General features: G+C 40.5%; 1 protein-coding gene across 1 annotated transcript in view; it reads right to left on the minus strand.

The window, feature by feature from the left end:
- Positions 1 to 1,151: 1,151 nt before the first annotated feature.
- Positions 1,152 to 16,062, minus strand: part of LOC139736898 (cytochrome P450 27C1-like) — a 61,047-nt gene continuing 46,136 nt past the window's right edge. The window contains exons 6-9 of the mRNA XM_071647560.1: positions 4,281 to 4,453; positions 3,534 to 3,612; positions 2,551 to 2,757; positions 1,152 to 1,335 (exon numbers count right to left, since the gene is read on the minus strand). Of these exons, the coding sequence (XP_071503661.1) occupies positions 1,225 to 1,335; positions 2,551 to 2,757; positions 3,534 to 3,612; positions 4,281 to 4,453 (570 nt within the window). The 3' untranslated portion in view covers positions 1,152 to 1,224. The remainder of the gene's footprint in view (positions 1,336 to 2,550; positions 2,758 to 3,533; positions 3,613 to 4,280; positions 4,454 to 16,062) is intronic.

Below are 16,062 nucleotides of genomic sequence, written 5' to 3' on the forward strand. Positions count from 1 at the left end.
AAAACCATTGATATAATGAAATCAATTAAAAAACACACTGATGATATATATAATTATGAATCATAATGACAGTAATAATAGTAATAATGCTTCTGCTGATGATGGTAATAGCAGTATTGATAATAATAGTTCATACGACAAAGAATGAAATAATGATATATCAATTTTATTGATAACTCTAGTAACACTGACAGTACTAATAGTGAAAAGAAAACATATCAAACCAATAGAGAATACACACGATGTTACTTGACGAAACGACAATCACACACTGTAATGAATAAATATCAATTAAATTTACGTCTCGCATTGCTACAGATGTATAGGCGTATGGAGAAACAGCATACCACATTAAAATGTCGTTTCGGAGAGAGCAAAGATGGGGAAAGATGTTGGAATAATAATGAACTGAGATATACAAGGTAACATCAGAATGACGTGAGATACGTGGGCTAATACGTTGCCTTCATTTTAAACCAAACATCGATGGTTTACGTATAGGTCCAGTCACCTCGGCACTTCGTCCAATAGGCTCTTGAATGAGAATCAGACATGCAGATAAAGGGATCTGTCATCTAAAGACGTGGGTCCCGTTTCATAAAACCTGTTGCCAGTAACAACTGCCACATCTCTATGACAAATTCGCTCTCAGCCACTCAGATGCAAGGTTTTCAGTAGCTTATAACAACTATCGTAACTTGTTACATGTATTGATAACAAGTTTTTATGAAACGGGGCCGGTATCGTGGGTATACCATGCTTGGAGTCGAAAGGCTGGCTTGGGTCGGATATATTCAAGAATCCCCGTAACGAATTGTGTACAGCTTGATCACTGACTTATGTATTTAGTATAACAAGAATCTCGACCGGAGTCGACCGTTACCGACATGTGTAGCTTCGATGAATATATTCTCTGACACGTGGCTGACGGACGCTATTCGTGGCTCCAGAATGTACCCCGGTGGGCAGCCGATGAAAATTGATTCAATCAGACCTACCCATGTTTCACCACGCTATCTGGTCATAAAACGCACCCAGCGCCAGAAGCAACCATCTTGTGGCTCAAGACTCAAGACCTGATTCACAATCCCTGTAACTTATTCAGCGTCAGTTCAGTTTGTCCACATCGCTGATCTTGCGTTGTCCTTGGAACACACATTTTTGAATTTTTCTCTCTTTCTTGTAGTACGAATATTCGTCTTAATTAATGCGCTGAGCCAATTTTCACCTGTCCATGAAGCTGATCTTAAGCGGCGCTCCTGGCACGAGGATGCCACGGACGGCGGGCAGGACTTTGTCGTCGCCTCGGTAACGGAGCTCGAACGTTTTGGAGAGCTTTAGAAAAATAAAAGAAACACACAAACAAAACGATCACCTGAAGTACAAACACGAAATCCTCAGAGTATGTGTATAGCCATTAGTTTACTTCAGTTTCAGCTTCATTTTTTTTCTCGATTGACACCCTAGGCTCATAAGTAGTATATCAGTGGGGGTTGGCTGAGAGAAGTTGACGATAAGGGCTGTGCACGTTTAATTACAGTTATAGATATGCTTATATTTTGAAGCAAACTAGTCTTTAGAGCACATTCCAATAAAGTTTACACAATGATTGCTGAAAGATTTTGTTTTGCGGCCCTTAGGTTTATTCTGTTTACTTTATTTTAATTAGTTTTGTTTAGTTTACTAGTAGTTTAGTTTTTGGTTCGATTTCATTATACTTTTTACTTCCTCTCGTTACAGGCCTTCGCGGTTGTCAGTCACGAAGGTGTTTTGCGGCAGTTATGAGCTCTAAATCGCACTGTGAAAGCCATGGTTTAATGCTACTCAATCCAGAACAATAATGTAAACCGTAGCTGAAGGCGAGCGCTGCTGTGCCAAGAATATCTATCGATATATCTGTCTGTCTGTCAGTTTATCTATCTAACTATTAATCTACCTAAAATATAAATGGATATATATATATATATATATATATATATAGAGAGAGAGAGAGAGAGAGAGAGAGAGAGAGGGGGGGGGGGAGAGGGGCGGGGAGAGAAAAGAGATTGTGTGTATGCTTAGCATTTAGGTAGATGAAAACGGGAGGGAATGATCAGAGAGTTTATTCATATTAGATATGTCGATTACAATATCTCACAATATAATTAAAGTAATAACATTAATATAACATAACGATATATTCTATTAAACAATATGAAGAGTTTGAGCACAAAACGCGATAACTCCATTCGTGTCAATTTCATATATTTGTAACTGAAGCTTCTAAAAAATAAAAAGTAATAAGAAAATGAAAAACATTTTTAATCATAACTGCAAAAATATCCCTTGATATGATGTAACAAGTGAGGTATAGTTGGAAAGGTTTTACTTTGCGCTATCTGATGATGAACTTACTTTAAAATGTTTAAAAATGGCGCTTAGCCCAAACTCTTCATATACGCAGATAATGCGTTAACCCATTCCCTATACTGGAACCTGTTGTCCTGTTAGTGTATTATGTCCGCGGAGATTTCGGAATTCAGTATGGAATGGGTTAAAGATAAGCCTTACCCGTGCCAGGGCGAGATGCATCTCCATCTCGGCAATCCTGCGGCCGATGCACATCCGGGGACCGAAGCCGAAGGGCAGGGAGGAGAAAGAAGATACGCCCTCGCCCACTCCCTCGGCCCGCAACCATCGATCGGGTCGGAAGGCGTCGGGATCGGGAAAGAGTTCCGGGTCGTGACTCATCACGTACTGAAGAGAACCGATCATGGTCTGAAAGATTTGAAAAAAAAATCGACAACAATCGCAAGATAACGATTAGCTCCCTCAATGCAAAAAATTGCGAACAATGTTCCCATCCATATTAGTTCTTCTTTCTTCGGTATATCTCAACGTATTAGAAATGATAACTAGGGAGATAGAAAAAACAACAACATAAATTTGTAAGACATTCAAAAATGACAGAATGATTCCTAGTGAGGTAATGAGAGTCATCCGGAGGGTGACACGACATTTGCTCCTGCGACAATTGCTCCGGTCTTTTTCTCCAAGGACATAGAGTTAAAAGGGTTTGGGTTTTAGGTGCAGTTTGATGTGAGGACTAGGATTAGGGTTATATAGGGTTATGTTTGTGGGTAGCTTTCATGCTTAGCTTAGGGTGCAGATATTTCATGGGAGCAAATTGTCGCAGGGGCAAAATATTTATATGTGTCATGGAACTCATCTGGACGGATGTGAAAAGACTGACTCACGTTTGTATCAACTAGAGAGAGTTGAATCTCACTGGAGATGACAATGAAAATATATTGATTACATATGCATGAGATATATAACATATATAATGTAAGACTATCGTTCTTTCGATATGGTTGATTTGATTAATATCACAATGATTTATAATGAAAAATACAACTCCCTACAATATTGGGTAGATGAAAAAGAAAACCGGACATTAACAAAATGTGATTACACATTATAATTGCCAAATTTACACATCGTAGGAACATGTACGCCTACTCTATGAAGCATGTAAAATGTCAGCCACTTACTCCTTTAGGGATGTGGTAGCCCCCGATTTCGACATCTTTGTCCAACACACGGTTATTTGCTGGCACAACGGGGTACAATCTGCGGATATCAAAAGAATGACGACAAAATATTCTATCTGACATTTGCCTCGTAAACAGAGAACTACCGTCTGTAAACCCGTCGTTATTGTCTCCCTACTATAACATTGATAACTGGAACCACTGGAATGGAAATTATTAGGGACGAACACACACACAAAATTAATACATATAAAAAACAAGACATTTCTACTTCGTCCTCGCGAACACGCATCTTCCCATATTACCTCGTGGAGGTTTGATAAACAAAATATTACAATCTATAGGCATTTAGGAAAGACTTCTCTTATTATTCGCTCAAGTCATAGATTCACTAAACCAAGCAGAGCATGAATCTCATTCACTCATTGAAAAGACTCTAGTTTATAATAGCTTTTGAACAAAACTTACACGATGCGACATGCGGTAGTTGTAAGTACTGGGTACATCTCTCAAGTAATTAAACAAATTTCTTCTTTTAACAGCACAATACTATTGCTTGTGCTTATCTACTTGTGTAATGTTTTGTGATCATATCAATCATTGCATTTGTCATTCTTTATGTCTCTGAAATTCATGTTGAATTTGTATTTGCTTTGATGCAGAAATAAACGAAACCAAATCAAACCCGAGAAGGTTTCGAAGCCTTCATCACCCAAACAAAAATGGCATAATTCTCGGAATACTGACCTCAGAGTTTCTTTGATAATTCCCTTCAGGTAAGGCATGTTGGGCAGATCGTCATGCTCCGGAATGTCTCGACCGCTAAGTGCAAGAGCGCCCTCTATTTCGGCGAACAGACGCTCCTGAGTGTCGGGGTGACGGGACAGCTCGTAAAGCGTCCAGGCCAACGTGTTGGACGTCTGTGGTAAGATATAACGAAATATGTGACTTAGCGTTGCTTTTTGACATCATCATCATCATCATCATCATCATTATCATCATCTTCGTCTTCATCTTCTTTATCAACAAGAATAACCAGCATCAATAAAAGCAAGTGATTGGCACAAACTGTGCAGTACTGAAAGGAAAGCACTGATTAGCGAGCTCGCGAAATAACGACAATGTTCGCAAATACCTACTTGTGATTTGTTACATCTGAAAGTAATAACGCGAATGTCCCTATACTGATTGGTTAGGGGGTGATCTGCGTTCGATCTTCCTGTTTTTTGGCAAAGATAGCATATAGCAAGTGATTACGTCATATTTCCTTGCTTAGTTCATTAGTTTCCGCTTAAACAGTTAAAAAGAGAAATATTATAGAGACAGCTCATGTTTCCAATGATTTCTTGCTCACATCTGCTTTTAATACCTTCTGCACTTTGTTTACATTAATCACTGGCACTAAAATGTCCCTCATACTCAACTCATTCTACAGACTGCAACACTTAAAGGTTACTGCCTCAATTACTGACACAAATGTTTTTGCTTTATGATGTTGTAGCCACGGAGCTCGATATTAGCGGTGGCCCTACATGTACATGTTGGCCCGGCCACCAGTTTTTAAGAAAAGATTGTGTAGATTATTTTTTTCATGTGTATCCCACTCAAAAAGGGGAAAATGAATCGGGGCTCAGTGCTTCACAACTGTACGCATTTCAGCAGACACCGCTACCAGGGTTGCAAGATAGTCCTCGCGACAGAACTCGTCTATTTAACGGCAAAATTCCGCAAAGCTATTTTTCTACCTCTCATCCGACTTTTATCTTTCCAAGTATAGAAGCATATATACTCCTATATGTTAAATGAAATCATTTCTTGAATGCGTGCACAGTGTCGTGGAAAACTATGTTTGTGCCTCAATTCAACATGAGCTTGGTAGTTATTATAAGTGACGTTATTTGAATGCCGTTGTCATACTTGTCAATATTCAAATAATCTTTATCATGGGGAGCGGTGATGTGGATACTGAAAGTCAAATATCGATCGTGATTTTGTTTGATACTACGTAATCCCGGGAGAGAAGTTGTGAGGCATCAGGCATTCTGATGTGCACGTTGTTGCGACTGACATCCTTGAGGCATTAAAGCAAACATACTTATTCCAGAGAATTTCATCATGATCATCATCGACCAGTATACATCTGCAATGCGCCATGGTTTATGACATTGTTTTAATGCTTTGTGAATCTTTTCATTTCTATGTTTTCTTTACATTTTTGGGTCACCAAATTTATATGGTCGGGCCACAAAAAACAAAAAAACAAAAAAGCAAAAACGCAATTTGATGATTTTGGTGCGAAAAGTAAAGTAAGTGTCGAGCCTTGTGTGTAGCCATACACGTTTTTAAAGAAATGCTTTCAAAGATTTCCCTATCTCAGATCTTACCCTTTGGCTCCAATTAAAACATTTGGTCAGTGAACAAGACAATTCAGAAGAGTCATACATGTGTAAGGGTTAAGTGCTATCTAGCATGGATTCTCTTTTTTAAAAAGCCTGAAACAAGAGGAGATTACACTCAATGTCTATTGGATGGCTTTTGGTGTTGATAATGCGGCTGATAGACACCAGAGGCTAATCAAAATCAGAGGAGCTGAGAGAAACAACAATTTTGTTGAAAAACAACAAAAACAACAACGTGTGGGAGCAAAACTACATTGACAGGATGACGGACCGCGGGAGAACATCATTCTCATAAAGAGTGTGAGAGAAGAGACAGTGACAATAAGAAGCAGACGAGATCGCCAAATCGATAAGCAAAAGTTCACAGAGTCGAAGGAGTGCCGACTGAACTCTTCATCTTCTTCATTAAAGAAATGGTGTTGTTCAAAAGAAAAACCAGATCAAGGCATGCTAGTTGCCAAAGCAGCACCCGAAGTTCTTTAAGGGAGAAAGGCCAAGCTGGCCCTCTTGGCCTCTTGACGCGTTGCGTCTGCAATTGATTTGTGTCATCAGTGCCGGACCGCCCTTGCGTCTCTTCCGATGAAGGGACATTTCCGCTCCTGATTAAAACCGACTTATCAATGTGGGAAAAACGACTTGCTGATGGGGCTCGCTAGAGATATCTTTAAAGGGAACATTTTATCGCTTTCTAGGCTGGAACGTAATTTTTAAATTCACAACAGATCATTTTGAGGTCATGTGTTCGAATCAATCTACCAAAATGCAAGTCGAGGACGATGTATACTGCTAAGATGAGTTACGGCTACCTTTTGGCACCCCAGGCCGACAGAAACGGGACAGGTGGTCGTGGAGAGGACGATTACACGCCGCTGAGCAACTTAAGTGACATCGTAGGGATTCTCATCAAGGAATGAGGACTATCCGTAGGAAGAATGTGACTACATGTTATTTTCTCCGTTTCGCGCGATCGACATCAGGCCTGGGAACAATATCCGGCCTTCTCATCTTATGAAATGAAAAATGCGCTTTACTGCGCGTAAAACACATTTAATCATAAACAGCATTAGCCATATTCAAGTTTGCTGGAAGAGGCCATATTCATTATTTATTGTCTAGTCATGCTGGAAAGTGGAAGCAATCTGCGCAGTGATTACGCATTAACGCACATCCTGTTATCAACACCGGCATTCGGACCAGCAAAGCAGCACGTGCCCACATCCATACAATCATAACTCTCTGTTTGTTTAAGTTCTATTTTCTTGTTGTTAACTTTGTTGATGCTGTGTGTGTGTGTGTGTGTGTGTTTCTTGATCATAATCCTCGACATGCATGGCAGATGGCTTTAACAGTTTAGCCCATAACTCCCGGGTCCGCTTTATGTCATACTCACTTTCAGAAGTGGAAAGCGCGGATTTGATTCAATGACTTGGTACAAACACAATAAATAATTATCATCTGCAACCGCACAGTCAAAACAAAACAAAATGAGAGAAATATACTTATGTTTTAACGCAGTATAATAATAATAATAATAATGATAATAGTGATAATGATAATAATAATAATAATAATAATAATAATAATAATAATAATAATAATAATACATAATAGATAATATGTCTTTATATATACTGCGCCAAAGCCACTCTGTAGAGTGGTCAAGGGACATACATACTATCACATATAGGCCTACTCGAAATGTCTTCTTAACGTTACTATGACAACAACATGCAGATGAGCCTGGAATGACTGTAAAAGTGAAGGACTTAATCACACATTTATTTTTCAATGGGTTTCTTGTGCTGTGTCCTTATCTCACAAAGAAATATAGCTCGTTTTCGTATTCAGGATAATGCATGTGTGAGTGTTCGATCGGATCGAAAAAAAAGGTATTCACCAAAATAGTGGCTGGAAATAAAAATGAATAATCATGGGATAAGACGTAAAAGTAAAAACAAACAATCAATCAAACAAACAAACAAACAAACAAACAGGCTAGCTTTACGTATCAGACGGCACTTCTAAATCTCAATCACATCATAATCATTTTCAGAGATGCGACTGAGCAGAAGAATAAAACAGATGGATAATCACACTTGCTGGTAGCAGGAGCTGATGAAACAAAAGTTGTAGGTGCAGACATGCAGACAAAATAGCAGTGGTAATAAAAAAGATATACTAGATCTTAAAAACCAGCAGCATTCTACGAAACGAAACACAGCTGCGTGTGAGGACAATTTTGATGCTTGCACAAAGAAAAGAAGAACACGACAGAGATACCATTCAAAATAATTAAACGTTCGTATAAAAAAAAATGAAACGAGAGCGCGGATTTTCCGGGCGCGTACGCGTCGTAATGGTTCAGTTCCACTTTAACAGCACAAACACTCTCCTTATGACACTCGACACTCTGTTCGTATTACCAGAAATTGGTTTATCGCGGGGGAGGGTCAGTCTATTACAATGCGCCCGGTTTATACTTGCGGTAAAGTTGAACTGATTACCATAATTAGATCTGCATGGTATAGGCCATCCAACTAACTCGCAACTTCTGCGTTATGATTCAGCACTTTGCGATCTGTGCAGCACTGTTCATCAACTCGTGAGAACACGCAGAAGATGACATGCATGTAGCTGGTTGGAAGGGGAAGGGGTACAAAATTATAACAAGCGCATAAAGAGTACTCGAATTATTCAGCAGACTGTAAAGTCATGACTAAGATCATTTGAGTAATTATGCAAATCATCTTCATATCTAAGCTCCCTTTCCAAGGTTTGAGTTGAAGGACCGAACTGACTTCGTTTCGCACGTTGTAGTTTCCCCGTGCTTGGCAATGATATGTCCGTTAAATATCTCGGACGGCAAACCGAAACATTATCTTTAGCCCCCGTCCACAGCACTCCACGTCTAAATCACGTACAAAAAGTTATGAAAATCTGGTGGACGTGGTCGTAAGTGGTAACTTTTTGGTCAATTTTGGTTCGGCCGTGCTTTGTACGGGGTATGGCCGTGGGCGGCTGTTCCACTGCTGAAGCACTGCCTAAGCACGGTTAACCACGTCCAGGCACGTGTATGTACGCCGAAAATCCATTTGTCAGTGACAAGCCGCTAAACGCACGCTAGTTCCCGTGATACCAACGCGTAACACCCGTCAGATAACCGTGCTCTGCCCGTGACAGACCTCAAAACTGTCGCGTCTTACTGCGTCTCCCCAAGTTTTAATCACTGCCGGAACACGGACTACCACGTGTGTTTCACGTGTGTTGCACGTCTTTACCACGTATGCCGCCCGTGGTTGTCCGCGGAATAAAGTTTTGAGCAGTTCAAAACTTTTTACCGCGTCCGACGCCGTTCCGATTTTTCCCCGGGTCCTGCCACGTCTATAAATCGACCGTAGCTCGTCTTAAACTCGACATCAACGCGAACAACATCGTCTGCTTCACGGGAGACTACGTTTTGACGTGTTTTGGCCGTGATTAAGCCGTAAAGCGCTGTGTGACCGGGGTTTTTATATGAGCAAAATCCCGGACAATTGTAACTCTTACAAGGCGTGGGAAATCAAGAACATAAATGGTAACGTATCAAGGGTCTTCGCGATGCGTTTCATTCATTGTATTGCGAGAAAACTTTATCCTCTGACAAGGTAAATTCGGAGAGGGAGAAAGAAACAGGAATGTGTCAGGTAGGCACTGTTACATGCTTTGAAAAACAAACTCTCGTACTATTCGCGTCTAATCCAATTTCACAGCACAGACAGGTGTAGACATAAACGGACCAGACGGATTTTCCACGCGCCCATCAGGCATTTCGTTACTCATCCGACCGCAAATGGTTAACGCACAAGCCCACTCCGAGAGAACACGAGTGGAACTATGTGCGTGACCTCTATATCAATCGACACTTCCGACGTAACGAAAAGCGCTCGCAAATTCATCACTACCGAGGTATTTACCACATTTAAACGGCTTTTCCAGATTACTTTCTCTGTTTGTATTTTCTTCTGTATCATGGAGCGAGTTGGGATGGGGAGGGGTTTGGTTGGAGGGGAGAGGAAGGGTTGAATATCATATGGGTATGTTGGACGCAAAACTCGGAACAGAAGACTGTGACACACATTGGGATGGCGGTATAGGGTAAATCGATTCCGCATCACCGGGAGGAGGTGGACTGATTGGATACCTGGATTGCTACCAAGCCAGTCTGATTGATCGGCCGCACAGTATGTCACTATCCCAAGGGGTCTACGAGCGGGCGCTATGGCATCCCGAACACACATGCGATTGACTGCCAAACAGAACGGCTGTTTCATGACTTAAAAGGACAAGTTCACACAAACATACATGTGTGGATTGAGTGAATGCAGCAATATGATTAAGAAAACATCATTGAAAGTTTGAGGAAAATCCGACAATTCGTTCAAAAGTTATGAATTATAATCCAAGTGTCTGTGCAACCATCGCTGGATGAGAAGACTACTGCAGCTTATGATGTCACGTACAACTGTATGTACAACGACTCAAACTTTCACTGATGCGTTCTACCAATATTGGAGCATTCAATCAATTCACGCATTATTTGGGTGAACTTGTCCTCTAAGCGCTCTTTTTTTTGGGGGGGGGGAGGGGTAATCTCAATGAAACACTTATATCGAGCGAAAACGAAAAGCTGTCTGTATTAGTGAAAATCATGTTAATATAACATTTCAAACATTTTACTTTCTTGGAAGCAGCGGCGAAAGAGACAACGAAACAAAGATCGACAGTGACGAGGGCAAAATGTAGTCTGCTGTTCTCAAACGTATGGACGTTTTTCTGTCTTAAGACTTTCGAAGATACAGTGGTTAGTATTACGGAAAAGCAAATAACATTCAAAGATCCATATCATTGTCCCCAGCCTATTCTCTCCCCTCCCTCTTTTCGACTTTTCTCTCTCTCTTCCACAGCTTCTTCACATCATTTTATTTCTATCACGTGAATCGTTATCCCTGTAATGATGACATACAACTGGCACTCTGTTGGTGCACTTTTTTTGTTTGTACATTTTCCTCTTACTTTCGGGTCACATGCACTTTCTTGACACATACAACAACATAAAAGCCAACTGTCTCATCAATGAAACTTTGGATAAAAGGACCAATAGAGGTGCGGGCGGGAAAGAGATACATAGTAACAGCTGGGGCGGAGACTACTAATCCCAGATATTTCCACCACTTCTCGAACATGTCAGCACTGAATCACTTTGCACATCAGCAGCGCTGTCGCTTGATGTAGAACAGACGCCGCACATAAACTACGAATATTGCCAATGGCAGTGATCACTTGAAATTCTTTCTGAATGCTCATTTTCGTTTTTTTAAGGCAATACACCAGAAGAATACAATCACAACATTCTGAAACACACAAAACAAACAGTGAAACGCGATAAAAAGATCTATACACAACTATGGTATAGCGAATCATAATCACAAAGTGCACGTTTGGAATCTGTAGCGATTCACTGTTCAATCTAAAGCGTGACTGCTTCTCTGTGCTTCTGCGAAACTTTCAATTTCCCCTTTGTTTGACTTTTTCAACTTACCCGTGTGAATTAGCGACACATTGCATGATACATCATAATCCCAAATGGATTTTCGGCAGACAAAATAGATTAGATGGCCAACAACAATAGTTAATGTTACGAGGGAAAAAAGGTTTACATCTTACAAGAGGAATGGAAGCACATCTTCGTTCACTCTGAGATATAGGACCTACGCATGTCTCATTCTGGATGGTAATCAACAAGACGATACCATGAAATGAACAACTAAAGACTGGATCAATTTTGCCCATTTTTGACAGTGTTTCTGTATTCTCTTTTTTCTCTCTCTTTTCGGCGAGGCTTACTCATCTCATATACCGAGAGACTAGAAATCTCAACACGAATCTTCCTCTTCGCGAAGTATAATAATGTAATGGTTTCCATGCGCCTTTAAACAGTCCCTAAATTGAATTTGCTCGCGGACAGGAACCAAAACCAGGTCCGTGGCTGATCAGGCTGATAGGGTACACGAATTAACAGGGGCTTTGCTGCAGATCGAGTTACGCGTTTTCCGGAACTCGTCTACAGCGCCTCGTGCGGGGAAGCCGAAACAAGCACACACTCACCACCACTTGTGCTGATTGGAATGAATCTAGTTTTACACGTGAACAAAATCACATTCGGGTCTTTCAGATCGCAACACCCGACTTCTCTCAGTTTCTGCAGTTCATTTTTACCACGAGACAATTTCTCCTCAAGGAAATTGTCGACAAATTGCAGATCACCATTACTTGGGACTCCAAATCACTTCTAGACAAAAATGTTTATTATTCATCATACCTCAGTTATGGCGTATACGATTTGCAAGACGCAAAAGTTGGAATTCTGTTGTGATTAAATCATTTCCATCTTAAAATCTTTGTGTTCTTTGATCCTTGATTGATTCATTTAAATCATTTTTATATTCATCTACAAATTCGTATCGCTCGTAAATCCAACCCAAGCAGCACATTAAGCGTGATTTCTTTTTTCAGCATTAGGGTATATCATCCCTCCTTGATAAGATGCAGTTGTATATGGGAAAGTGCACTACCCGCGAGATAGTTAATCTAACATCACTCAACAAAGGGGCAAATTGTGTTCAACATTTCAAGAAATCTCAGCGGCATTTGAACGAAAATGCATTTTTTTTTTTCACTTTCGGCATATGCATCTTCCTATTCGCCACTCTAATATATCGTTTTATCCGGAGGATTTATGTCGTTAACGGGAGTGGCTATCCGATTTCCTAGAATCTGTAATTCAGCGGAGGTCCGGGGAGAGACAAAAGCACGCGAACTCTCGCCATGTTACCACAAGAGTCTCTTTCTATTTTCTCTCCCTATCTCATATATATATATATATCATCTCTCCCTCTTGCTCTCTCACTCTTCTTCGTCAGAAATACATTCACACCCGCGCTGTCCTTTCTTCCTTAACGGATCTCATGTATCGATCGAAAGAGTTCTGATGTCCATTTATGTCGAGTTTCATAATGAGAACAAAATCCTGAATAAATCAATCCTGACCGGGTTTTCCTCATTCCCCCGTTCAAGTTCTTGTTTCTTGTGATGTGTGCACCATTTTTTTCTCCCTTCTTCTGCCTTGCTGTCTTCCCTGGCCCTCTCATTTAGAGAATGATTTTTTTTTTCTTGGGGAAACGAGTTTTCCGGAGTGCTCCGTATCGAGGAACTTGGTGTTAAACATCGCCGCCCACTGTACACCACCCATCAACCTATATCACCATCATGGTTCCTCGAGTGAAAGCGAACGCTATTCCGTTCCTCCCTGCCCCCACCCTTTGACAGCACTGTTTCCTCTCTCGCAGCTGGTTTGGGTAATTCCCGTGCTCCTTTTTCCACCGTTTTATCAAATTAGAGTTTCTCGTCATCAGCAAAGTAACGTCCGAAATGTTTGTCACTGAACATGAAGAACTACAAAGCTTAAAGGGGATGGCATAGCTTTGGTTGAAACGGGGGATTCAGATCTTAACCTTTTTTTCGCGAGATAATAAGAAACCATTTATGAAAACATGACTTATGTAAAAAGAGCATACAATTCTATTAGGAGTTAAAGGTTCATTTGATGATAATCGAGTTTGAAATGGCTGAGATATCCACAACCAAAGCAAAACAAAGTGGTCCTAATAAAAGGTGGGTCCCACTTTTTTAAGGGCTAGGCCCCTATTTGTTTTGAATATCGCAGCCACTTCCACCAATTTTCATCAAACCAGTTTTCATCAAACAAACTTTGAATTCCTCTTAGATTAGTATGCTCTTTCACTGGTATTTCATGAGAGGTTTCTCATAATCTCACAAAAAGTTAGAAACCTGAAGCCTAAATCTCATCTAAAACTATAACACCCCTTCCATCGAAAGCAATGTTTTAACAGGCTAAGACTAAATCAACCATTATTACTGTCTCCTACCTATTGAATGCATATCCATGGTGCCCTCGTGCAATATCGCTTGAAAAAAAAATGAAAGAATCCTTTAACCAGATGTCACATAACGATATTTTTGGCGACCGTTTAATGTTCTCCTTTTCAAGATATTGAAGAGCCTCTCTCTCACTCTCTGATCCGTATAAACGCCCTATCCCCCGAAGCCTTGTCAGTGAGTTCTACCACCCAGGAGCTTTTCACTCGCCAGGGTGTCGATGAGATGACTATCCCACGTACAATAGGGAACCAGGTCCCGACATCGATGGCCTTGCACTGAAACGTATCTATTTTCAATATACGACGATGTATGGTTCGACTGCTCGTTTTCAGAGCCATGTCTCAACGGCACCACACTGCTTAGGGGCGAATCCAGGAATTCCTTAAAGGAAGGGGGGGGGGGCACATGCATCCCCATTTTTTTTATTTCTTTTGTTTTTAACAAAAATTAAAGGGGAGCCTGGTGCGCCCCTGCCTGGATCCGCCACTGCTGCTCTTCCGCTTTGTAGTCAAGGTGATGCGTTAAAGTGGTTTAGCCGACCCTCACTTGTGTGTGTGATTGTCAGTCAGTGAGGATTAAATCATGACGTCACAGCGTCACTGACTTATGATCACAATTGCATATTATTCCAAATGCATTCTGGTAGATTCAGGCGCGTTCAAAGAAAATTAGACAAATCTGAAGGCAGAAACATTCAATCTCTCACCACTGAACAAACCGACTATAAATGTTTTTCGGCTGCTGCCAAAATGGTATCTTCATAATACGTATACGCGGAAAGTGCGAGGGTTGGGCGAGGGAAATTCCGCCTTTAAAACAAAAGTCCATATCACATTCAAGTTAACTTGAATAAAGCATTTTGAATGAGGAGTTGGTGTCAATATCTCTTATTGGTTTCAACATTAAAAAAGAGTCATTAAAGTTATATTTTGATTGATTATGTAGTGATTAAAATTACTAAGAAATACAAGTCAAAGCTTTTATATTTTATTACAACTCTTTACTCATTATTTACGATCGGAAGGTAACAAAGTGTATTTCTCTTGATTTCATTTCACCAAAATAGAACTGTAGTGGAACTCTGTACATAGGTATAGATGGGGGAATTTGGACTCGATGACATTCTCACCACATCTATATTGCATACACGTCATGGCTATAGCCAACATGTACATCCGTTTCCTGGATATAGTGGGAATGTAATAAGCCAGTATCTCTCTTCATATTCCAGCTTCGAGTTTTATGAAACGTCTATACCATCCGGTTCCTATGACTCACTCTAGATTTCACATCGTTTTATTCAAGTTAACTTGAACATGGAGCGGGATTTCACCTTTGAAGTTTGAAAGTTGTTTGGGCAATAATGTGGATGCCAGCTGTTGTGCGTTACCTCTCTGCCGCCTTCGGACATTGGGAAACACATCAAGCACTGGACAATATATGCTACTTCTCTCAGCTCGCGATGTCCTCTACCCACAGTCAACATGGCTGCTATTTATGGACTGCACACAAATGGCTTTGAAATCAGGAACTCAGATACAAAGGGATGTTCTGTGCACACAAGAAAATGGCCTGAGCAAGTTATTTTCGAGGACTTTAATTAAGGCGTTTGAAACCGACATTGGACATGTTGAAGGGCATTCCTGAATCGAGACTGTGCAAGTCTGCAAGCGACGCTGAAACGAGCTCGGATGAAGCGTTTAACGGGGATAACAACTGGCTAATTTTCATGGTTGATCGGTTGTGGTAATCATACACTTTATGTTTTGATCATTCAATCAATTATGAATTATCCATCAGTATTCATCAATCAATCAACAAATGATCATACGACAAAGTACTATCGTACGTCCATAAATAACATTTTAAAGAGGGAAAGATGATACAAAGTTCGGCAACACCATATAATCAATTCGAACATTTTGATCTATCGGTTACCCATCGTGCTTCGGCATTGACCTAGACCTAACTTCAATATGAATGCTTATTTAAATGTTGTTTTATTTTTTGTTTCATTTGTTTTGTTTGTTTTATGCTCGCTAGTCGGTGGCAAGGTAATGGACGCCGACTTTTGTGGAAACCAGTTCCTATTGGAGAATCCGGTGTGAAAAGCTACGGAAAGGGATGTGGAG

Source organism: Diadema antillarum, unplaced genomic scaffold, assembly GCF_040938485.1.
Source record: "Diadema antillarum isolate AM-2024a unplaced genomic scaffold, OU_Dant_1.0 scf00000028, whole genome shotgun sequence".
In the NCBI taxonomy this organism is placed as follows: domain Eukaryota; kingdom Metazoa; phylum Echinodermata; class Echinoidea; order Diadematoida; family Diadematidae; genus Diadema; species Diadema antillarum.